Source organism: Acanthopagrus latus, chromosome 23 (assembly GCF_904848185.1).
Source record: "Acanthopagrus latus isolate v.2019 chromosome 23, fAcaLat1.1, whole genome shotgun sequence".
Classification (NCBI taxonomy): domain Eukaryota; kingdom Metazoa; phylum Chordata; class Actinopteri; order Spariformes; family Sparidae; genus Acanthopagrus; species Acanthopagrus latus.
This window is the reverse complement of record NC_051061.1, coordinates 16,629,822-16,655,658: the sequence shown is the minus strand read 5'-3', so window position 1 is coordinate 16,655,658 and position 25,837 is coordinate 16,629,822. Positions and strand designations below refer to the sequence as shown.

At 41.9% G+C, this 25,837-nt stretch overlaps 1 protein-coding gene and 1 long non-coding RNA gene across 7 annotated transcripts in view; both read right to left on the bottom strand.

The window, feature by feature from the left end:
* Window positions 1-560: 560 nt before the first annotated feature.
* Window positions 561-25,837, bottom strand: part of asic2 (acid-sensing (proton-gated) ion channel 2) — a 349,310-nt gene continuing 324,033 nt past the window's right edge. For 4 of the 6 annotated variants that reach the window (XM_037088403.1, XM_037088402.1, XM_037088405.1 and 1 more), the window contains 8 exons: window positions 19,721-19,848; window positions 13,481-13,631; window positions 13,119-13,175; window positions 6,846-6,999; window positions 6,182-6,273; window positions 4,703-4,782; window positions 4,017-4,085; window positions 561-2,629 (listed from right to left, as the gene is read on the bottom strand). In XM_037088403.1, the coding sequence (XP_036944298.1) occupies window positions 2,528-2,629; window positions 4,017-4,085; window positions 4,703-4,782; window positions 6,182-6,273; window positions 6,846-6,999; window positions 13,119-13,175; window positions 13,481-13,631; window positions 19,721-19,848 (833 nt within the window). In that variant the 3' untranslated portion in view covers window positions 561-2,527. The remainder of the gene's footprint in view (window positions 2,630-4,016; window positions 4,086-4,702; window positions 4,783-6,181; window positions 6,274-6,845; window positions 7,000-13,118; window positions 13,176-13,480; window positions 13,632-19,720; window positions 19,849-25,837) is intronic. The other 2 variants (XM_037088407.1, XM_037088406.1) reach the window with 1 other exon arrangement.
* On the bottom strand, window positions 23,551-24,774 carry LOC119013664. The gene is made up of 3 exons (XR_005072804.1): window positions 24,637-24,774; window positions 24,423-24,515; window positions 23,551-23,680 (listed from the first exon to the last, which is right to left on the bottom strand). It is a non-coding gene; the product is annotated as an uncharacterized LOC119013664 (long non-coding RNA).

The window sequence follows — 25,837 nt, the reverse complement described above, 5'->3', positions numbered from 1 at the left end:
AATAAAAGCTCTGCCATTGATTCGCCAGCATATCGTCTCCTGCACTTTCGCCCACCTTCTACGCTCTTTGTGTGACAAGTTTACTGATGTCTCTGTAGATAAAAGACTAAGGGTCTTGGAAGCGTTGCCCCATTTTACATTGGGAGATTTCAGCAACTACCTCTTGTGATTCTGTTCTGGGGTCAAGGGGGCACTTGAAAATGAGTGTAATTGGGGCCATAATTCACTAAATTAACATCATGTTGTGTTGAGGAAGACCTGAAACAAGTGATTGAAACCATAAACTCTTTAAGAAACTCTTCACCTCTGTAATAAGTGATTCTGTCATCAAGTGAGAAGAAGGGTCTTTATATGGACAAACATATTATTTGCAACCAGTGGATTCATCCCCTGCTGGTCATTATAAATAATGCATAGACCAGGAGGCTTCATCAACCGTCTCTGGCCAGTAGACTTTTACATCATGACTCATGTAAAGTCATTTCAACCGCCTTCTTGTTGAGAGCTGCAGCAAAAATTAAACTTGCCTCGCCACAACAGGACACCACCACTGCAAAACAACTTTTTTTTAATTTAATTGTTTCACATTAAAAACACACACTGTATGCTGCATCACAAAATGAGAAAAAACGCTGTCCTGCGAGAACGATCGAAGCCAAAGTAGAGAGAAGAGAAAACAGCCGGTGTCGCTGTCAGGAACAGCGAGACGCGTTTTTCGTCTCGCACACACCCCTGCAGGTCGGCTGAGGGTTGTGTTCGTCTGAAGCCACGACATGAGATAAGTACACAGAGACAGCAGGTCGAGCCACAGATGGGAAATCATGATTCAGACAGTCTCACAAAGCACTTGAATTCATTCCTACCTGTAATGTACATTAGCATGATGACAGAGACCGTGCGAAAGGATGATCTTGGACTAGAAAACTCTAAATCTTCCGCATGGTCTCACACAAGCTTTTGGTGTCGAGCCACATATATGTAATTGCTGCTTCTGAGGACCTCAACCTGTATTGTCTTGTAGCCTGGTGCTCATAGCAAGAGTGTGTCTTTTCTTTTCACAGCATGACATTCAACTATCCCAAAATGCTACTGCTCGGTACATAACATTCTCACCTATACCATTATTGAATAAAATGCGACAAAAATGGAGCAACTTCCCGACCTTCAGCCGATGTTCTTTTGAGTTGTTTTTCCTTCGGGGTGTGTCTGCACGGTACCCGTTTATATGAGAAAAAAAAACAAAAAAAACACAGATATTTACACCATAATGCAGCAGACCCTGTATCCAAAAAAGACTGAACCCTCCACATGGTGCTTTTGTACTTTTTAAATCATGAAAATTGTTAAGAAACCGTCCACAGTGGGTATTTTTTTATATATATATATATATAAAGGACAAAATTATGCCATCCCTAAATAAGCCGTCTGAAAAATCACCCTGACATTCTCTTTCATGAAATAATGGCTCAACAACACCCTGGGCGTATTCAACCGCTGCTCTGTTTTGTATTCAGCCTCACTTGGCCGGGTGCTGCGGTGAGGTGCAGCAGCCAGGAGCCAGTCATTTATTCACATAAATTAACGGTAAGAGTAGGACATCACCTTTTAAGACGTCCGTAGAGAGAGAGAGCAGCTTTTTGAAAACCCCGGGCGTCACGCAGCAAACATGCCTTTTTTTTTTTTTTTTTTTTTTTTTAATAAACTGATTTAACTGAAACTGACAGGTTAAAAAAGATACGCAAAATGTTCAGATTTCATTCGGCTAACAGGAATCCAAAGAAAGTGTTGAGGTGTTTTTTTGTTTTTTCTCTCTCTCAGTAATGACCAAACATCACATACCCCTTCCCCCCGCTTCAAGAAAATGATGAATCGCTCATTAGAATTGATTCTCTACGGACTTGTCGGGTCTGAACTATGATTTTAAACAACCATATGTTCAATCTGTACATTCGAAGTTTTGATATCTGATCCAGGGCCCTTGTCACAGGCCTGTCCTGCAGATAGAGAGACAAATGGCACACATGTACAGTAAAGCAACACTGCAGTCCAGCGTATGCATCAGCAAAGAGAGCAAGATAGATTGACGCATGCAGTTTGGACAGTTCAAAACCAATTCTGTACAGTTCATTTGGCAGTGACCGACATATGAGTATGTTTGTTACACAGATACGCTGCACAGGGATAAGTCCCCTTTTATGGGTGGCCGCCCCACCCAGTCTCAGATTTGTGAGGGTATGTGTGGACACAGACCCCACTGCAGGTCTGGCACAGCAGAGGCCACCCTCCCACCACAGTACAGTGCAGGGTGACAGAGAGCAGCGCTGACAGCTCCTTAATCCCCATTAATGCCTCAGACAGGGCGGTGAGACAGAGCGCAGCGCTGTCATTTGACCAGCCCCTGTTCGTGTCCTCGTCTCCTCCCCTCCCCCGTTAAGGTCCTGCAGGGTGCCCTAACAGAGGACGTAGCGCCACCCAGTGGAGGCAGCCTCTGGACGCGTGTGGCTCGGAGGGGAAGGGGGGGAGGGCCTCAGCAGGCAATCTCCTCCAGGGTGCCCAGTGTTGTCTGCAAGGGGACTGTCACAGTGTGGCTGATGGACTCTGAGTGGTTCCCCACCGGGTCACAGGAACTCTGGGAGGAAAGATTAAAGAGTTTGTGGTTAGTGTGGTGGAGCAAAATTAATTTGAGCAAAACATAAAACGTGTCATCTGGTGGAATCCAAGTCCTCAGAAGATCCCAAAATGATTTGAAAAGACATTGTTAACACCGTCGGTGTGCTGTTGAGCTCGTACACCCACTTTAGAAGGGGTGCGCGTGCTAATGCCTTTAGCTTAGTAGCTACTGTAAAGACCTCGGCTTTAACAGGGGTAAAAAATACAGAAAAAAACAACTGAAAATTAATAAATACATAAATAAATAAATAATAAAATTAATAAAAATAATAAAATGTTTCCATTGAGCTTATCCAGTGTAATCCAAGCTTCTAGAAGCCCAGAGATCCCAAATCGATTTAAAAAGACCTTATTTACACAGTTTCTAAAGCAGATAGCTTCACTGTAGCTGCTAAGCTAGAGCTGTTAGCCTGCACACAGTCTGAAGTGGATAAAAGCTTCCGGAGATTCTTTGGAGCAATTTCTTTTCTTTTTTTTTTTTTATGGACTCCAATAAAGCAACGCAAAATCAAGCAGAGCACGTTGTGAAAGGCTACCAGAGTTGTAACCGCTCTACAGCTCTGCTTCTCTGCTGGCCTAAAGCTCGGCTCTAAGTGCTGATGTTTGCAGCTGGTGGAATTAAATGTGCGTGTTTAAAGGTCACTGAGGTTGCAAACAAAATCTACTGCTGTCATTTATTTAATCTAAGTGATTTTATTTCAGCCTTCAAAAGGACGGGAAAAACGCAACAGGCTTTGTTCAGACTGATGAAAGTCACGATGAGCATCAGAAACGAAGGGTCCTTATTCGGCAGGATGTTGCCACCAACCTGACAGCTGCTTCATTCAAGTTTCACCATCTGTGACTTGTTCACTGCTGCTTGGCTAGAGTCTCACTCGTACTGTCCAATGACATTGTGGTGTGAACTGTGACCATTATAACTTCACACCGACTTCTCTGCAGATCCTATGATGCAAATGTTGCTGCAGCTCCTTCTGCCACTCCAACCCTCTCCTTAAACTGTCATTTTAATTGATTTTTCCATTGTTGATTAAACTGAGACTCGACGTGCATGACCATGTTTGTTAAGTGGGGATTAGTTGCTTCCAGCAGAGTCCTTGTCGCTGATTCTTAGACTCAAAGAGCAGAGCTTTTTTTTCTTTTTTCAAACTGGCAGGCTGCTGTCGGTCTGAATACAGTCTTAGATCTGCTAGGGTGCTCTTTCTCCACGCTTGTGTTGGGGTGGAGGGGGGCGTGTATAGATATGCATGATCAGCATGAGGGAAATTATTCTGAATCTACATGCTCCACTTACACACTGTGCTCTGTAAAAGACTGACAAGTGAAAGGTTGGAGGCCGTTCTTACCACATCCTCTCCATGACTCTCCTCCTCGTCCTCTCTGCTCAGCAAATCCAGTAGTCTGTCTTTCACCACCTGCAGAAATAAAAGGCCAGGAGACTTAATTCGTTCTGTTAAAGAGGAACTCCACGAGTCCTTTTTGCAATTATTGACTGTAAAGGAACCTTTATCTTCAAAGTAAAAAAGCAATTAGATGGCAACAAACAACGCCATCGCAATCATTTCGGCGTGAAACCTGTTAAAAGGTAGAATTGCTTTTGTCAGCCACATGTGGGGTTGTCGTCCCCATTACTCCATCATGGCCATTAAGAAGAAGAAAAAAAAACTCTTGAAAATGACTTTTCTTATATTTTCCAAACCCCTTGGGGAGGCGAGACTATTATGTGCTTATCAGAACACTGTGCAGCTGAAAGCAGCAGGAGAAACTGTGACGAGGGGCACACAGAGGTGCAAAGGTAATGGAACAGCTACATCACACACTCTTTCATCTCACCCAGCTCTAAAGTAAATCTGGCTCTTATCTGCTTTTTGTATCAGTGACATTGATTCGTGGTCCGCACTTCAACTACTTACTGAAAAACCCCGAAACAAAAGCTATTTTTGTTTTATTTCACCATAAGTCTGTGAGAGTGTGTAAAGTAGTGTGGGTGTAATTAGATGTTTTGATGGGTAAATGGGATAAAAAAGCTGACCTCATAAGCATAGTCAAAGAGCTCTAAGATGGTGAGGATGCTGGCTCCTATGAACAGACCCATCTGACCGCCGATATCACCTGGAGAAAAGAGAAGTAGACGGAAAGAGCAGAAGAGAGTGTCAGGCTATTTGTGGCAGGTTAAAGAGAGAGATCAGAAATACACATTTACCTCTTACCTGTGGTGCTGTTTATCCATCTATCCATTGTTTTTGTGTGAGTTGCTGAGTTTTGGAGATATCAGCTGTGGAGATGTCTGCCTTCTCGGAAAATGCAACTTGATGGCACTTGTCTTGTGGCGTGACCATGAATAAAATACATTTGGAAAACAAAAACTAAACAACAATATCTCTTCCCAGAAATAATGAAATGGTTCCTCGAGGTAATCCACGGGCATGTTTCATTGCTGGAACAATTTCCTCTATTTTCTTTCTACCAAACTAACACCCATCAACTGTATCACTGCACAACATGTTTTTGGAGAGCGCTGACAAGAACCCCCCCCGATCAGAGGCAGATTGATGTGAAAGACGGTCGGTATGAGTGAACTGTTCAAAGACGTTTATCCAGAAGATCGGGGACAGCTCGCCAATGTGTCGCAAGTCTAGCAGACACTCTTGTCCTATCACCATTTCTTCTCTGTTGTCATCAGCAAGAAACCAAAAGTTGTGCAGTGTGATCAGCACAGCACTTTGACGACTCCTCGAAAGAGACACAGCTGTTGCGTTTTTTTAAAAAAATGTATCTATTTGGTACTTTGAGCACCAGACATCACCAAAACTAAGCAACTCACACCAAATCAATCAGGATGAATAAACAGCACCATACATCTATTTTTGAGATGAACTGTCTCTTAAAAGTTGTGTGACGGTGCAAGTGAATGTGTTCTGAATCAGTGTTCAAGATGACAATTAATGACAATTGAACACTGCTTCCCAGTTTGTCTGTGGTTAGCATCTGTAGTCTGTACAGTCACAGTAAGACTATGTGAATTGTCCTGATATGTGACAATAACTGACACAGTCATACAACTTTAATAAAGTTGATTTGAAAACAAAAAAAACCCTGAATCTGAGTCTACGTGTGCATCTCTCCCGGATCATTTCATAAAGATCACTGCTTGTCTAAATGAACTGTTCATTATGAAACCAAGAGGCAGCAACAGAGCCCTTTGTGCTCAGTTCATTTCAGCTTGTGACTATTTCATGCATTGATTGGTCTCTAAAGAGCTGACAAGATTTTCGAATTCAAGCCACAACATTTCACAGCGCCGACATTTTATTGACGGCTTGTCACGTACTGCAGTGGCACCATCATTGACCAGTCAGTCAGGCGTCATTGAAAAAAATATCTTACGTAACTCTGCTGCCATGAGTCAGGGCGGGCTGGCTCTCATGAATCAATACGTTTTAAAAGGAGCATGGCTGAAGTGACTGGATCCAGGTTTGGAAAAGAAGCTCGATGATGAGTGACAACCTACCCAGCAAACCTGCCACCTCATACGCTTTCTTCTGCTCGATGGTCTCGTAGTTGAGTGCTTCAAAGAACACGTCCAGCACCAGGATGTTGTCTCTGAAAAGAGAGAGGCAAAACAGGGCATTAGTCCGAATAAATCCCACGTGAGGCGATTACTTGGCAAGCAACAAAAAAATTCAGCAGGAAACTCGAGCAGTGTGTGGGAGGAGAACACAGTTGTTGCATGTCCAGACAGATTCCAGCTCTTTAAAACCTTCATTTAAAGGACTATAGGAAACAATGTGGGTAGCAGTGCGGCTCAGCAGTTAGCGGCGTTGTATTGATTTTTCAGGGATGCTCTCTGTGGTGTGTCTGCATGTTCTTCCTTTTAATTCGTGTTCCCTTTGGATGCTTGGCTTCCCTCCACATTGGGTAAATTGGAGGTGAGTGTTTGCCTGCTTTGGTGTCGGGACAATAAAGAATTAGCAGCTGCTTCATTCACAAAGGCTTTTATTTATTAGAAAATGTATTATTTTATTGCCCCTTAAACTGTCAATAGATGACTTCACTAGGGTCACTACTGATCGCACAATAGTATTGACTGTGGAAAAATTACACCATCCATGTAAACACTGCTTCCTTTAAGCGTTGCTGTCTCTACACCATGACAAGAATATTGAGCTACTTACGTGATGTACTTCTCCGACTTGTTGAACTTCTTCTGCAGGTAGCGGGCCGATGTCTTGCTGGGGATTTTGACCATAGACAGCTCTTTGTTGTAGCGGGTCATGTTGCACGGCGTTCGGCACATGCAATTGCTGCTCTCCACAGCCGACAGTTTAGCTTCACGCAGGAGGAGGTGATGGAGAGGAGGGATAGATGTAGGAGGATGAGTTGAGAGTGGGGAACACAAGGGAAATATGCTCTCTTAGACACAAGGTGAGATTTCATTCACTCTGAAGGCAGAAAATATCCCAAATATTCACATTCCCTGAATAGATTCGCAGATGTTTTGCCACTGCGTTAGGTATAAATCTTCTGGTGTGAACCAGGTCATATTCAATTGGGTTGGGCTGTTGGGGTAATAATAAAATGCAATAAAAAAAGGCCGGGCGGAGAGTCATCCGTGCAACTCAAACACGACTTTTATTATTCTTTTACCTTACAGAAGGTCGGCTCACGCTCAACACCACAAAACATACAGCATGTTATTAACAGCAGGTAAGTTTGACAGACCTCATGTTGCTAACATTGTGAGGACACAAACTTCGAAACACATTTTATCCATAAAAATCACTTCGTTATATGTAGAAATAGAAATTAAACAAAAACCTTTTTTCAAGTCAGGCAGGCAAAAATGCCAAATGTTCCCTTTTTATTCACCATCTCAAATATGAGAATATGCTGCTTTTCTAAATTTTCTATAATAAATAGTTGAACAAGACTTATCACCAACCAAGCATTTATAGTAGGTTTATTTTAGGTGTATGCAATCAGGACCTTTGCAAGTAAAGTAATGTAAATGATGCAACTTCTCCTATGTGGGCTCAAGACCTTGAGCGAGATAAGGATACAGGGACAGTATGCTAATAACATATCTATATGTATAATACAGCAACAAGAATTACAATTCAGGCTGCTGCATCGCCTTCAGGTATCACCTCAACTCAGAAATAAGATGGAGAAGTCGTGTCTGAGTATTAAGTGTAGTAAGGACCTGCATACTTAAAGACTTACATACACACTTTATGGATCTGTGCACATATCATAGTGTTGATTGTGGGGGGGAAAGTAGTTCCAAAGTTGAACTTGGTTTTCAATATAGAACTTGATTTGGACATAAAATCTCCAATATAATCTGAAAGATACCTACTAAACAGATTAACGATGGCTAAATGTTGTCTGTACTATTTGTCTGTTTTGGTCAGTTTACCATTTGTTTATTTACATCCCACCATGTTTGTGTTCTAAGTATTTCCTGTGCCATGTGTACAAACATGCTACTTGACTTTGTTATGAGTGGGGAGTTTTACAGCGGTATGTATATCAGCGGTATATACTGAGTATAATAAAGTATAGTATAGCATCCAGTCTCCTCTGATTGGTCAGCTCTCACATGCCTGACCCAGCACCTGTAGCTGATTATTGCAGCTGTCATAGAAATGTTTTTATTAGCCTCCACAGCTAATAACTTTTGAGCTGTCACATCTTTGAAGCATGCCGGAGCAAGCCGCACATCAACGTGTTTTCACTGCTGATAAACATTAACGCTCATCACGCTCAAACTAAAGTACTGGCCTGAAGCTCCTGCAGCTTTGTGCTCAGAGTGACAGTTTTTATATCTTTTGAGAGCCAGTCTCTTGTCTTAATCTGACCGAAAACAGAGGTCACATACTCTGCACCTACAAACACAGGCATCCAAATAACGCGGTCGACTGCACACGGGGCCCCGTTCATTGTGCGTGTGGAGTCTTTGCAAATGTTTACTCTATAAAAGCCTTAACGACAGTGTAAGTCAATGTCATTATCAAAGTCACAGAGGAGCGACTGTAAGGCACCAAACACAAACGTGCCCTGAAGCAGCATCCGTGAAACAGCCTTTACCCCGACAGAGACAAAGTCCTGATACAAGAAATGCCAGCCTCTATTCGCGGCTCTGCTTTGGCAGTTCGACTCAAACAAAAAAAAAAAAACTAAAATGCACTGGATGATTTTGTGTTAAGCCCACAGCCTCCTACATAACACCAACTCTCTCGATATGATGGTAATGTCAAGCGACACAAGCTTTTCAAATATAGCTCCGTCAGAAGCTTCTCCGGCGCCGAGGCGCTCAATCTCACTCCTCACAATTCACTTTCCTTAAGCTGAAGACTGAATTTCTGAAGTCTAAATAGATCTCATTTAATTTCACCAGAGATTACCGAGTCCTTTTCTCACCACCGAAAACTTCTCGCTCCGGCTTTGAAATCTCCCCAGCACGTCCACCCTTTATTCTCTGAAAGGAGAGGCGAGGCGAGGCTCATTTCTCTGTGGCAGAGCCCACAGATCACAGAGCACGAGGCAGCTATCCCCCACAGTGCACTAATAGTCGGCCTGGCCACACAGTCACGTAATTGCAAGAGGAAATTCAATATGGCTTCTCAGTGGTCTCTTATTTTTATTCTAATGAGATGTTATTGGATACACAGGAGCAAGGCCTTGTGCATTCAAATGATTGGTTTCTTTCTCTAAGCCTCTCACCTTTTGTCTAACGCCTTCGCTTCTTTTCTCTCACGAACAATTTGATCTGAAATACCAAATTACCATAATACATTTCTTCCTGGTAACCTTCTGCAAACACATACAAAACATACAATTGGTTTGTATGATTGAGTGTTGATACTGCCCGTTGAAAGACTAAATGTGATACTGAATCTGAAATCTGAATACTCATTACAGCTGCAAGAAGCATAGTTAACTGTTAATAAGTGCATAATGAAGGCACTGTTCTTGCTTTAGATGCAAAAAGCTCTAAATTAAATCTAAAAACATGTACATATAACTATATATATATATATAACTATATATATATATATATATATATATATATATATATATATATATATAGGTAAGGCGTTACATTTGACTAACCTTTTTATTAGTGCTCTTTAAAATAAATGTGTTTTATTTGCAATTAGATAAAAAAAAAAAAACGTACTTTTACATGTACATTTATTGCCAAAAAATAACAATAACCATAAAAATAAGACATTTAACCAAGCACTATTCATACAAACATTTTAACACCTTTAACATCTTTACTTTTAACAACAATCACTAAAGCTTATCGCAAGGACCATATTAAGAGTTACCATACATAAATAAACTTATAAAGCCACTTATTTAAGAAGCTTTGGCAGGTTGAAGCTCCTGTTAAGCCACCATGACCACAATTGGAATACAATTCTATCCTGGCTAGATGTGTAATTCCAAGCAGTCTCTGTTTACTGAAATGGAAGTGACTGGATGAACAGGTTGTCCTCAGACAACAGATGCAGCCATTTCCTACCAAAAAATACTCTAAGTGCCTTCTCCAGAAGTTGATTGACACAGTTAGGAAGTGAGAAAAGCCCAATCAAACTTTGCTATGTGAAATCTCCCCTGGTGGGTATCACAAAATTGGCACAGAGTTTAAAACGAGAATTGATTTGCATTCAATGATCCAAGCTGAGTGACTGTGTGTGTGTGTGTGTGTGTGTGTGTGTGTGTGTGTGTGTGTGTGTGTGTGTATGCATGAGTGTGCGTGTGCGTGCATGTATAGGGATAGCAAAAGCCTTGCTCTTCCATAAATTAAGCCAATTACAGGAAAGAGAGAGCTATCTGGAATAAGCACCAAAGCCTTTCATGCTCCTGCTGCATCATACAGTGAAATTTGTGATTTTTGAGTGCATGCTAATGACGCTTTGGTGAGTTACACTGAATGCAATTATGATGTAGGAGCTTATAGCCACGAAGCTGATTGCCTGAAAGTTTTGTTGCCCTTTGCTTTTTTCGGTAACTTTCTGGCTTTCCAGAAGTAATTTTCCCCGGGTTGGATGCTGATCAGAGTGACTGGTGTGGGAGGAAAGACAGTTTTTTTTCTGATGCTGCTGAAGCTCCCACTGGCCAAAAGACGAGGTGGAAAAGGTCATACATTACTTAGTATGCTTTGAATCAACTTGGTATATGTATTATGTATAATTTGGCTGACTCTGAACAAAAAAAATGCAGATTATAATAGAATTAATAGCGAACAGTAGCGCCACTTAATCATACTAAGTCAGCTAAAATTGTTTAATTTCTACACAACATGTAGAAAAGCTACCTGGACGTGATGTACATAAAAGATTGTATTTTCTGACACAAAACCTGAAAATACTGGAGGATAATTGAAGCTGGATTTCGATTTCCAGTCCAGCTCTCATTGTTGATATCGCCACAGCAACTACAGATGGATTTATCATATCCTAATTATATTCCCCACTGTGTTTACAGCCTTTCATTTATTGTGTGATGCACAGTGATGGGAAGGCACGCACAGAGAATACGAGTCACATTCAGGTAACTTGTAACATAATTTCCCCGCGTCTCATCACTGATGTGGAGACTACCGCTGTGCAATCACTGCGTTTATGTTCGGTGATTCTTACAGAGTGGTGAGCAGAAGTTCTGCAGGGTAATGATTTAGTTAAATGTGCATTACTGAGAAGAAATGTCATGTTGATTTTCTTTGTTATGTACAGTACTGTGAGCAAGAATTTCTCCCCAGGGACAAAACAGTCCAACAAGCAAACTAGAATGAGACTCCTGAGAGTCTGCATGACATTTTCTGAAAGGGTTCTCCTATGCAGACAAGCTCAACAACCCTATAATGTTCTAGACAGCACGTTTATTTCTAAGAGTGTAGGAACTATTTTATTTTCATATCACTACTAAAACAGAATCATGCTCAGTGGTGATACGTGTTTCCTTCTGCGTGGCGATGGTAGAAAGAAAATAGTTCCTACTGCTTACAAAAAGGTCTGTGAATCATGCCGAGTAACCGGATCATGATTTCTGGAAAGAGACATGACTGTTCAGATTCCCTTTTTTCGCCTCTTTTAGCCCAACAAGCCGAACACCATATACTTCTAGTATATCTGTGAAAAAGCATCTCTACAGCTGATATCGCCAAAGCTCAGCCACTCACATTTTTATCAATCTATACGGATAAACATCACAGGTATTACAGGTAAGACAAATAATACGCAATTCTGATTTTGGGGTGGATTGACGCATTAAGCCTAATCCATGACGTTCACACTCTTAGTCTCATCTCATTACACAGATTTTTCTCCTGCAATAACCATCACTGTGCTAAGCCTTCTTTATGACCCTTAACAAATAATAATCAAACACAGGAAATGGTTGTGAAAACATCTCTTTATGATCCTGCTCCTAAAGAATGATAAAAAGGAACACTAACCCTCCAGGACAATTAAAGGGCTCTATGTGACAATGTGTAGAACTCAGGTTGGATTTTCAGTGACAGTCCCAAGGATGCGACTTTACGCGTGTTCTCCAGTGTCTCGTCTGGGTGCCTCTGAGCCCGCCAACAATAACTAACAAACTGCCTCTAGCACAACACAGAAGTCCCCCAGAACCCCTTTAATGTAGATAAAATCACAAAGGACCCGTCTCATCTAACTTTCATGAGCCTCTCTTCAGAGTACGGTGAAGGCAAACCGAGGCATTAAGGCAGAACAAAGAAAATCAGATCGATACCTTTAAACATCTGGATGAGCCAACAGTTAATAAAACTGACAAAGTTCATAAAAAAATCTTGAATTTGAAGGGCAGGATAAAGGCTGCTCTTAACTGGCTGTATAATTCAGCTCAATGCCGGAAATATGAGCCATTATCTATCTGAGCATCCATCCATTAAATTGAACTCTAACACTGCAGTCCCTGTCTGCTCTGATGTTAGTTACAGCCTTGATGAGCCCTTCACACACGAGGGGAAGAACTGAGATAAATCCTGTTCTCTTGATAAATCAAAAAGTTCAGTCGTGACACACTCACTTTCCTGCACCCAGTGCCGTGGACTAATTAGTAGACCAGAGTCGGAGTCTAGCTTCCGAGTTCTTCCTTAGTGGAGCAATTTCCTTTTTGAACGAGGTCCAATAACAGACAGAGAGGATGTACATTATAACTATGGCTCAATTTTCTTCTACTTCAGTGGCATTTATGATGAAACACTGTAGCTGCTTCAGTTGAGCGGTCTCAAAACCTGAAATTCTCTCCAGTGTTTCACATCTTTAAAGCAGGTTTAGCATGAAACCTCTGTATCAACAGGGAGCGAGTTAATCCTAATCCTTGCTGAGGAAAATAATCATATGTAAACCAGAAAATACACCGTGTGTGTGTGTGTGTGTGTGTGTGTGCTGCTTTGACTTCTGACTTACCCAGGGCAGGCTCAGCACAGTCTTTGTACTGCTCAGGTGTGCAGTAAGAAGCATCTCCTAAGAACAGTTTGGATGAAACACACGAGTTCTTAGAGGACTTGACAAACAAACTATAAACTGTCGGATGAAAGCAGAAACAGTACGTGAGGTGCAGCAGATTGTGCAAACCAAGCCACATGATCCCTGTTTTTTTATTTATCTTTTTTAATGCCAATACCTAATCCACTATTGACTCATCATATCAATATGAGGCCTCTTAATGCAGCTTTATCTCACACAAAATACTGCAACCTTGTTGAAAACTTCAATTCTTGACTGCGTGGTCAATAATTTACTGAAGTCAGACCGGCGGAGGCGCTTACCGGGCATGTGCACCATCCTGCAGTTGCAGTTCTCCACAATGTAGCGCGTCTCACAGTCGATCCTGCAGGCGGTCACACTGTACACTTGGAAGAAGCCAGACTCCAGAGCCTTCGATTCGCACTCTCCCCACGGGGGAGGCAGGTAGGTCAGCTGCAGGTGAGGAAGGAAGGTTGTGGGGTTAGTTTGGAGATCAAACACTCTCAGCTGGGCTTCTGTAGTGTTCACCTAAAGATATCTAAGATTTTTTAAGACCTTTTTTGATACCACATTGAATGCCATTTAATACAAACCTGATTCCAAAAAAGTTGAATACATTGCATTGCATACAAACCGAACTGATTAGCTACAAATGTTTCCAGGCCCATATAACAATACTCTTCAAACTAGTAGTACACCCTAGAGGGAGGGCTGGAGTTATAACGTGACAGACGATGAAACCTAAACCAAATGTGACAACTAGCAAAACAAAGAGAAGAACATCTGACCAAGCAAATCTCGCCCTTGTCTTCACCAGCACAATGTTGGGTCATGAAGAGAGACCACAGTGTGCTGTGTGTCCCATAATATTAACTTCTGACAGAGTGCAGCCGAACAAGTTAGGACGCAACTTGGAGACTACCCATCCCGATCACAAAGAGGAGCCTGTTGATTTGTTCAGAAAGCAAACTACTCGCTGGAATTCAATACTAGACAATGAATGATGGAAGACCAATGGGACAATCAGGCTTACAATTCTTATGGAATCTTTTTCAGTACTAAGTTGGAACAGAAATACTTCCCAGAAAAGAACCTGCTGTATACATTCATTCATAGTCTCGCTAATACCTCACAGATGCTTAATATCTTAAAAACAGCCTACAACTATTTACAAAACTAGAATGGCACTCAGTAGAGCGCATACCTTCACTAAAGCCCAACAGTCCGAACGTAAAGCACTTGTTACCGTTTAATCATAGTTTTAAGATTGACAGATAGAAGTTCTGCATCGAATTGTTTTCATTTAAAGATACCAGCCACAAAATTTAAAAAAAAAAGTCTTTAAAAAAAAAAGTAATAAAAAGTTGGAATGATACTGGGTGCAACATTTTTTTTAAAGACTTTTTGATAACTTTACTTTTTTGATCATTTTTTGATGGAATTGAATTCAATACTTTTTAAGGATTCTCAAGATTTACAATCAGCACACACACACACACACATATAGAAAATCCATATACTAGATCCAAAATGTGGACAGATCCTGATAGCAGCTTTCCAAAATGGGCTCCTTATTCCTTGAAACCTGGCCAGCTCAGAATAGCAGAAGAGCCTCACTACACACCAGGCGGTGTGGAAAACAATTCAACAGATAGCCAGACTCTGTCGGAGAAATCCCATAACACCCGGCGATGGGAGCACAAAAACTCCAAATGTTCTCCTCCTGTGGCTCTGAGGACTGGGATGGCAGATGAGGGACGAGGGACACCGGGCTGAGCAGCGTGGAGGCCCATCTGCTCCCCAACACACGCGGGGCCATCTAGCTGCGCTCTCGGTGTCCATCACCCAACACCCTCTGTTCCCCTCATTGTCATCACAATGCATCCCAAGCGAGGCCGCTTCCTCTGCCAAGAGAGCGATTTTTTTTTTTTTTGGATGAGCCAAAACACAGCACCCTGCCAGGTGAAATCTGGCGGCAGTTTGCTTGTTAGTACTGACAGAACTTGAAGCCCTGCCCCTCCTGTCAGGCGATGTTGTTGCTCTGCTTCCAGGGAGTCTGATGCTTTCGGTCTGCAGTCGCAATCGCTTCACCAACACTGAGGACAATAAATTCAAATACAATCCAAACAGCAATCTAGCTGAATATTTTAAAGTCTGAAAGCCTCTGGGCGATAATGTCTCCAGCGATAATTAAACATGCCCTCCCTGATGCCACCAGGAAGCACAAGAAATTAATACAGACATAAGGGTGCTAATAATTTTATTACGGGACTTCTCAGCAATTCTTAACCTTTAAAGTCACCTTCAAACCTCAGCTAATCTTCGCATCTGGCCTAATTAGAGTCAGCTATGGCTGATTCCAGATCTGATTATTTCTCTGTAATCAGATACTGCAAGGTGCTCAATATCACTCCTCACTGTGTTCAGACCTGTTGACCTGATTATGGTCCATCTAATAAGAAGTGAGGCCTGTGCCCGACTCAAGGTGTTATGAATCAATGTTCCCCTGTTACATCGGAGCAATGCTTTAATTAGGCCACATAATTCGGTCAGCAGGGGACATTGTTTAAAAAGGTGGATATGAGAACAGGGTGGGTTTAATAAGGTCATCGTATTAGCACCGGTTGGGTGAGCAGGAAAGGACACAGTAGCATGCTGGTTTGAGCTGGACATCACCATTACATCGTTGTACAGGGTCAAAGATTTCTGAGAAAGGTCCCTCTGCTGTGCTTTTCTTCCTTGTTTTTCTGGCAAACTGAAATAAGAGGCAACAAAGGAGTAATGGTATAATGAGACCTTTATTGTCTTATTCCTTGGGAAGAATATCTTTCTCAACCAAGGCACCTCCCTGCCCTTTTAGCCTAAGTCAAAAGTCAACAGAAGGGCAACTGTGTATGTTTGGAGAGCTTATAACTGAATTTCGCCTACATGTGAGGAATCTTGCTGTGTACCTCGTGCCTTCAGCTCCCTTGACTGCGCTGCTTTGATCTACATCCAATATTATTCGCCAAAATGAGTTCATTTAAACTCTTTGTCAAAGGCATTTTTCACAGGCAGACTGATCAGTGTCCATTACAAAGATCCGCTAATCATCAGGTTTTTTTTTTTTTATCATGTTCCACACGGAGCCATTCCAAATCTTCGCCCCAGATACTTTGTTCAATCATCATTATCCTGATTGTTTTTGGACACATTTGAAAGTGCCCTCCGGGTTCCTAGTGAGAAGATGAAGCTTGAAGAGACAGGTGGGAACTTCTCGCAGTAGGAGAGTCTTTCCCAGACTTCTTAGCGCAGTGCTGCATTAATTAGGCTCGGCTAAATTTGCTGAGTGCCCCCACTGCGCGGACTTGTGGAGAGGGGCAGTCTTTCACAGCAGGCAGGCGGATGCGGGCCTGTCTTCGCCCTGCCAGTCACAGAACTAGGCTGACAGATTAGGAGCGAGAAACTCTGGAGGCTCATTACCCGGGAGGCTCAGCCATCTCTGGATAGATCTTCGCTTCCCCTTCCTGCCTACCGCTGAGGTGACGCTCTGTCTCGCAGCACCACACTGAGCTGTGATGTGGCGAAGGCGAGGTTCCAGCTGAGTTTGGCGGAAGAAAAGTTGCTTGAATTCACTTCCTTTCATCGTCTGAAATTTAATTTGCTCTCATTCAGTACATCCATGCATTTGAGAAAGCAGGGAGCACATGTTTTTGTAAATCCCTAATTAGTAAACTACTGTTTTTAAATTCATCTACATCAGTGATGACAGACGGGCGCGAAATGAGACTGAGCGCTACAAATAGTCGGTATTGAGTGGCAGAAACCGAGCAATTTAGACTTTAAAAGGTTTCTTTGTTTGAGGATTCAATACTGCGAGTAGTGATCACTCATGCTCTTGCCCTCCTGTCCCCATAGAGTGGATAATAAATGGTGAACTGAGCCTCCATGACCTCACCCATTTATTTGCAGACTACCATTCTGAAGTCACCAGTTTGGCATTATGGAGCCAGAAGTCACAATATTCTGGGAGGAAACCTTGATTGGATCTGACTGAGATCCCAAGGACATGCCCTAAAGCATATGCTGCGTTGGTGTCTATTGGGACTATAATTCCCGAAGTAGACGTCATGTTGTAATGCAGAAGACTTGAAAGTTGCGATTTAGATTATAAACTCATTAGGAAACTTTGTACTGAGGTAAGAAATCAAGTTAGAAGTAGGGTCATTTTCTCATAGGCTTACATACAAACTTCAAAGTGCAGTCTTAATGTTTGATTAGAAACCAAGTGGCACATTTACTGGCTATCATCAGTACTTTATATTACCAGTGGATAGTATGTTAAAGGTGTTGTTCATCTCTACAAAGCTTTATAGCGACTTCCGACACATTCATTCATTTTTTTGCGACCCACAGCTCTTGTTTTTTGGTTCACTGTCACAGCTCTCATCGTGTTGTTGGCTGCAACCAGCCATAGACACACAAAGTTAGAAACTAGCTGGTTAACTTGGCAGCTAGTTTAATGTCTGAAAAGCCAGCGGCTGTTCTCATAAAGCTTCCCAGTACAAAGAGTTGCTCCTCGTGATGAAATTCATAGAATAGAATGACGTAAGTGATGTCTCGGATACTGGTAGAGAATAAAGGTCATCCTCATGGCAACTTTGCCCAGAGAGGTGAAAAACTGTGTCTTAATGTCTCAATAGAGACAAAAGTCTAAGTTTAGCCCTCACCTTTGATTTCACTGTCCGCTCTCTGCCCATTGCGCAATTATATTTCTATCTCTAATCCACTAATATTTGCTAACAAAAGAATGCATCAAACCTAGCAACGGGGTCAATCACGCCTCCTCACTACAATTAAAGTTTCTCCCCCTTCTTTGCTCACGGTTGCTCTTTCCCTCCTCTCATTTCTCAGGTTGTGGATCTTCGATTTCCTTCCTCTCCTCACGTCTTCTTCCCTCCCACATGAGATCCGAGTGGAGGAGGCGAGAAAGGGACGCGAGGTGAGATGAGTCGAGGCATTAACAGTCATTTAACAAAACGAGACATCCCTGCTTCGTGTTCTTTAACGTCTCGAATATATGAAAATATTTTATCATCTCTGTCAGATGAGCTTAGCAGTATTCATGAAGAGTTACAACTCTATTTCGAATTCAGGTCACAACGGGCATAATATTACATAAATAATATAAAGTTTAGTTAAGGACAGCAGTTACAACAGTGCCTTAAAAGTAGCTACACAAACAATCTTTAACTAAAATAACTTATCAATACAAAAGAGAAACTTGTAGAGTCCGTCTCCCAACATGGTTTGAATATTCCTGCTGTATGTCACAGCTTTTTTTTGGTCCCAGGTGCCAAAAACCCTCATAGCCCCTCTGGAAAACCTTCTCTCTCCCCTCTATGAGACGCATTTAAAGAATTGAGACATTCTTCAACGTGGCGAGCTGAGATCGATTTCCAGGTCACAGGCAGGAGGATGGAGAAGTGAGGAGGCACAAAACAGAGAAATGAGGAGAGCCCTAAGGAGTTTTCTAAAACCACTCCTAAGCTGAGACTCCTTTTAAGGTTAAATTAGGAGCTTTCTGAGGGGTTTTTCCAAATGATTGTATTTCATTCATATTTGGTGAAGCAGAGACCCAATACAAATGTTGTTTCAGAGGGGCAACTGTTTGACAACGAGTGCCCAGATTTCATGTATATGTCAGTGCTGTTTACACAGCGTGTTCGCACTGCCCCCGAGTGGCCAAAAAAAATCAGTATTTGCACAGTTTAAATGAATACAAATACTCACTGACGCTCGAGATGGAGCACCACTTCAAGGAAATGAGAGGGCAATAAATCTATCTTGACAGAAATCTGTCTGCTCAAATTCCACTGTTGAGCAAGACAGTACATGTTTTCGAAGCTTTACTCGGAGGCAGACGGAGAGAAATAGAAAGAGACAAAAACACTGACAAAGAAAGACAGAGCTAATAACCTTGGTTAAATGGATTCCTAACTGACACGGCTGAGGAGAGTCACGATATAAAGACACGCAGCTTGGCAGCATAGAAACACCCTCGCTGAGGCTCGTTCAGTGTGAGCCAGCGGGACGGGAAAGAGAAGAGGTGAACAACAGCCCTGTGAAGTGGGAGTCTCTGAGGACAGAAAAAAATAGATATTTACATGAAATACCTTCAGCTGTGTATATCTGTGAAACCTGCAGCCTTTAATATCGTCCTTGTGTGATGGAACAAAGCTTCAGTGTGATTGAGTGGGGCCGAGCTCCTGTGAAGCACTTCTCCACCAGCAAGGTCAAAACCAGCGGAAGTTATCATTTATCAGTCAACAATTACCCAGAGACCACCGAGGCCAAATGTGGGACCAGAGGGTACTGGGGAGCGCACACACATGTTCCATGCATGCAGTCCCATCATGCCTGTTATGGCGAGTTATTTATCACAAGGCGTTTTATCTCTGAGCGATAAGCTGAACATGTGGATTAGAGAGGAATTCCAGGGAAGAGGAAACGATTACAATAAAGCTATTAACTGTGTGTCAGTGGAAGTCAGGGACACCTACCCGCTGCTCCTGAGTGGCTACAAAAGTCTGGAAGCCGGGGGCCACGCCGAAGCCGAGCTCGTGGACAAACGGGGGCTCCGCCTGGCTGTGGATCTGCACCCGCACGCCGGCCTCGAAAGCTGTATCCTCTGAAAGGTGAGATGGAAAAACCCAGTCAGTCGACACACACCCAGAAATGTAGGTAAAAGGAAAATAAGAAGATTGAATGTTTTTTGTTTTTTCATGTTTGTGAGTGTTTCAGATAGACTGCTCAGTTTGCTCTTGGATGAGCGGAAAAAAGCTGTTTACACTTGACAGATGCTGCTGCAGTGAGACAAAAACATTTTCTCTTTGAAACAACCAGGATTTGGAGCTTTCAACTCAAAGCCTTTTAAGATTGTCTTTATCATAACACACACAGCAGGAGATTTGCTGTGCCATTTGTCTTGACATCAAACACAGGTAGTGTAGAAGGCCTGGCACTGACTCACTGATAAAAGGACCTTCATCCTGCCATTCAGAGCACTTGTGCGCACACGCACACATACACACACACACACACACACAAGCTGTGGGCAAGGACGAAGAGAGCCTTAACATTTACGGGAAAAGGGAGCATGGTCTTGGTAGAAATCGATAAAGTTCTCTGTCCATGTCCTCACGTTCAGTGGTGTGTTCCCAGACATTCAATCAAGGCTTCCACCCTGCCAGCCGATCAGCCTGACACCTCGAGGTGCCCTGCGACCAAGACATGGAAGGCTTTTGGCACGGCCAGACACAACCACACACACACACACACACACACACACACCAGCAGCATCACTCCGCTATGATACACTCATCAATCATGCATCTGCAGTGAATGATATGGCGACAGCTTGGATGCATTCTCACTAAGGAATAGATGAAGGGATCAAACATTTTTTTGGCTGTGTGTGTCCGTAATAGCATACAAAATGTGTGTGTAAGAGAGTATGAAAGAAAAAATGGCTGTTTGAGAGAGATAATCAGAGTCTGAGTGCATAAATCTATATGCTGAATGTGTGTGTGTCCGTGTAGAAAGCGACAGATTGCTGATTCTGATCATATATGTGTGTGAGCCAGGCTACATAATTCATGCGTGCAGCGCCCATCCTCTCCTGTAAAATATATACCATCATGTCCTGTGTAATGAAAGTCTTGTATGTGACTAAAGAGTTTTATGTCCTTTATGTCTCACCGGACACAGCCCAGTTCTGTGACTTGTCCTTTTTAATCTGTTCGATGTACCATTAAGAAGCTAATAGCTTTCGGTGTATTTAGCACGGACCAAATAACACACAGGGAAAGTTGACTGCAGCACCACAATCTAAACAAAAAACTAATGAAGCAGTTAATCTTCTGCCCCTAGAACAGAATCTGTACTTCTGGTTTCAGGCTTTCCAGCAGAGTCTGGAAGGTGGCTGCAGGGTTAAGCTTCCATAGGCCATATTCACACATTTTCCTCTGGCCATTTTCCTTTGACATCCTGCTAATGGTGAAAATCTAAAATGTCGTATATCTGCGTTCCAGGTCACAACAAAGGGAATCTGAATCTTTCTTACCACCTAACTGCTGCCTGATTGATCAGCAACTGAAAAGACAACAGTCAGCAAAGTCCAAAGTGGACAAGACATCAAGACACACTTCTAGGTGAGTAAATGAGCTGGTACTAGAAGCAGATTAAACCACTGATCATTCAATTTCTTTATGGACCTCTTCTTTATACAGGTGGCCATCTTTATGTTGAAACAGAAAAAGGGCGCTCCCCAAACCGCTGTTATGAATCCGAAAAGAAACGGCTGGAAAATATGTTTGTATGCAGCAGCGAGAAAGGTTTCCTTAATTAGAGCTGAGGGTCAAACCATGTCAGACCATGAAAAACTGTCCTCGGGGAAAAGCGCCAAACAGTATCATCTGCCATTTGATGACTCAGTTCCACTTATCATAATATGACATATATTTTAGTTGTGAGTGTTAATGTGGCAAGTAAAAAGAAAAGGCTTTGTACTGAGCTGTACCTCTTGATAATAGTCGTTGGACTAATGCTGCATTAGCAGAATTAGCACAGCTAGATCTTACAAAAGGGGCCACTACTGTTCAGAAACAATCAAGAACACATTAAGAGAGCCATACTGTTGAACTGGGTGACATATTCCTTCATTACATCAAGCACTAAACAGAGTAAACAAGGAACTGCATTCCAGAGCCTGCACAGGAACACCTACAGACACTAACTTCAGCTGTTTATTGAAGGAATAAAGGAGTTTGTGGTTCTTAAGTTTGTTTTAAATGGTTTGTAGTACAGTGCAGTTCAAAAGCAAACAGGTATTAGTAGTAGTTACAGAAGCAGCATATAATCATTGTTGGTTTTGATATTGGAATGTATTAAGAATAATAAAAAAAGATGGAATAACATCAACAATATCCTCTAAATGTATGCCATTTTCTGTAATTACATTTCCCAAACACAACTTTGATGCGCTTGCTAAACATTTAGCGACACTGTTTCAAATGACATTTCCCTGTGGTATTAACTTGTTCAGTTGTGTGTCGTTCATTTGCCATCTTAAGTGCCTGCTGTAACATATACACCCACATGCTAATGCACTGCACGGATCTATATGCAGTAAATAATGGATTATATAAGAAATGTTGAGAGCAGACTGAACATTTTCTTAGGCAGAAAAACTTCTTTCTTTCATCAATACAGTCAACAGCCAAGATGAACAAACAACCACGCAGAAGATGTGAAAATCTCCCTTAAGGTATTTGCATTTCAGACGCAGAACAACACAACATAACACAGGAAGAAAAGGTGCTAAAGATCAGAGATAATCACAACTAGTAGCCAAGACTGTCCCAAGCTGTACTGCATAACAATTATCATCAGTCTTATCTGATTGGGTGAAGCTCGATTGTCTGTTGTCTGTTTCATGTTGTGTCGAGCCTTCTTGGTGTTTTAAAAATAGCAATTTCGATGCTATCGTAAAAGTGCCCATAGCACTCGCATTGAAAATGAGTTTGACCCAAAAACAAAATACATTAAATCTTAAAAGTGGCTCTTTTGTTGTAATTATGCTTTTATACAAACAGTTTGACTCGGGTACATTCAGAAAAAAACCCTAGGTTGCATTTTGGCAAGAGTTTCGCTTTTATCGCCTTATTCTTAAAAGAAGTGTTGAATAAATCTATATTTCAACAGCAGACACTATTATAGATTTCGTCAGTAACGCATCGTCTGCTCGAGGAAAAACACTTGACAAGCATTCAGACACGTCCAGAGAATCTTTCGTGAAAGGCGTTCAAGGTGTTGAGCTCAGTTATACGAACAGAAAGTGACAGAAGCTTTAGAGAAAGGCTTAAATGCTGCTTGTACTTCCTCACCTTCGGACAAACTACAAGTGAAGTGAATGTGGGATTCTTAGCTTTTAAACACGTACAGAAAATCAATATCATTATTATTTATCCAATCATTTATTTTAATTTTTGGACCTCTGACACTGTCATAAGAATATGGAACCACCTGTTCATGCTGTTTCTCTTTTTTTTGCCCTTTTTTTTCTTTTTTTTTTTAACTCAGATATGGAACAAAATAATTTAAGGCTCTTAATAAGAAACATTCAGTAAGTGTGTTTAAGTATGTAAAGCTTGAAACATCAATAAACACATTTGTTCAATTAAAAAAAAAAAAAAACGTATAGAAAACATCTGTAAGCTTTTGGTGGTTTCAGCCGCTGCTCGATCATCCAAAAAGCACTTCAGCTGGAACATACTGACCATTTGTGCTCGCTTCTCGACCATGGCTGCATGTAATTTCATGTTGTATCATGCTGCTGCCTATTATCAGTCTGTCTGGATCTAATAATCCTTGGGTCTACTTCAGACTGTCCTCAGATCCATCATAGACCAGGCTTCATCTTTTGAAAATGGATTCTGCATTTCAGTGGTACTCTTGAAGCCCTTTGGTCAGGACAAATGAGGAAAAGAAATGAAACTATAAAGTATAAAATTCCCACTATGACTGTAAATATCAATTATTTTCTTGATCATCGGTCATTGGTTTTAAAATTTCATAAAATAGGAAAAACTACACATCACACTTTCCTCAAGCCCAGAAAATCGTCACATCTGTGAAGCTTGAACCATCAAGTTTGGCATGTTTGTTTGATATATGACTCTACAGACAATAAATAATTGTTCATGCTCCAATTCCCATCCAAATCCACTGCAGTAGACTCATCTGTGAGACTGTACTCAAAGCAGATGACCAAACAGATGCCTCTGCAAATCTGCTCAGTGCACAAAGCGGTCAGTGATGAAACAAAGAATACACTGAATACACTGGTCATCTTACAGATAAATCCCCTGTAGTTGTGGAAGTTGGATAATTGTATTTGCACACAGCTTCTGTGTGTCTGTAAAAACAAGGGGAAGAGTGTGTTTTGAGGGAGCAGAACAAACAGAGCTCGCTGTGTTTATTTGTGTACTAGTCAGTGAAGCCCTCCATATCAAAAGATGATTGTGGCCAACGACGCTGGTTGTAATTGAGCGTGGCATCAGCAGAATCAAAGATAGCTCCGTAGATTTGTGGCTCCTGTGCATTTCATCACCGCTATCACGCTCATTTGTCTGTGAATGCCTCAACAAAAGGTGGAGAGCCCATGTAATTAAGATGCTATCTGCAGCTATAATCATAACTTACATCCTTCCGCTTTGTATGGCCGTGAATTAATTCAGATAGTGGTAGTGTTCCGATTTCACCTCTGTTCTCCTCCTGCATTTCAAATGGGTCTCGCTGTGGGAAAACCGGAGATGGGGAGAGGGGGATCGACTGAGGCAAATGAGAAAATTGATCCATGCATGCATGAGTGTTGATGTAGGTATGTTCAAAGTTGGAGTGCGGGACTTTTACATACGAGGCTTTTCCAGACGAGTTCACACAGTCCTGATTAAGCCGATCACGGCCAGCCAGATCTCTTCGTCTTTCCCAGCACGGTGGAAAGGGTTGAGGGAATACGCAGCTAAGAGCAATTTTCTGGTAAAGACAATGTCCTTTTTATAATCAATAGAATCATCTGAGTGAAATGTGTCAATAGTTTAAAAGTTTCTGAAATTCAGCTTCAGGATTAAAGTTACAACTGTTGGGTAGTCCCACCCACTTCTGGTTTGAGCCCCGCGAGTGAATAAGGATACAGATGAATTTTGTTGGATGCACAGATACAGATGCAGATAATTGTGCACTCGCTCATTAAATCTGGTCTCTGTGGCGACATTTCTGGTTTGCCGGGGCTGAAAGGTGGAGTAACCACAGTGACGGAGTAGGCTACAGCAACTAGCAGTACCTGAGAAGATGACGCTCCAGGTAACAAAAGAAACTCGCCTTTCAGAGAAAAACATAAAGTTTTATGATAATTCTTCCAGTTGTTGCAGAGACTGAGCGTCGCTTCTGTCATATTCAGGAAAACATAAATCTAGAGTCATTTTGGAGACATTAGAGTTGCCAGGAGATGACAACTGCCCATAATTAGATAAACTGGTATAAACTTTGTCCTGCTTGTAAATGTATTCACCAGTATTTGCTTACCTCGCAGTCTGAGGCTACGACTGAGAAGCTGTCACATCATGCTGAGCCGAGTTGTTGTATTTGCATTGTTTACAAGAAATCCTGTTACTGTAATCAATTTACTTTGCGCAGGCTCGCAACACAAATCACAATTTACAACAAGTCAGAAAATAACCTGAAATGTCCTCTGAACAGCAGCAAATGAGCAAAAAGGACAGCGCGTGTCACTCGTCACGCTGCAGCTGGAGTTCAACAACATCGGCATGAATTAAAAATAGATTGTTTCAGGATAAGGCTTAAATATTTAACAGTTTATGTCTCGCAGCCACTTGCCCGTGTCGATGTAAGAAGTTGCCTGGCGAACAAAAGATGAACAGCTTTAGTTTCCAAGAAGCAAAAGCAGTAGTTTGCCCACAACATACACACACAGACACACGTACACACTGACCACCACGAGAGGAAGAGATAAAGGAAGAGATAAAAGTACAAAACATGAAAGGATCAAGGACTTTCCACCTCTTCTTTGCACACGGTTTAACCTGTTGTTGAACAAA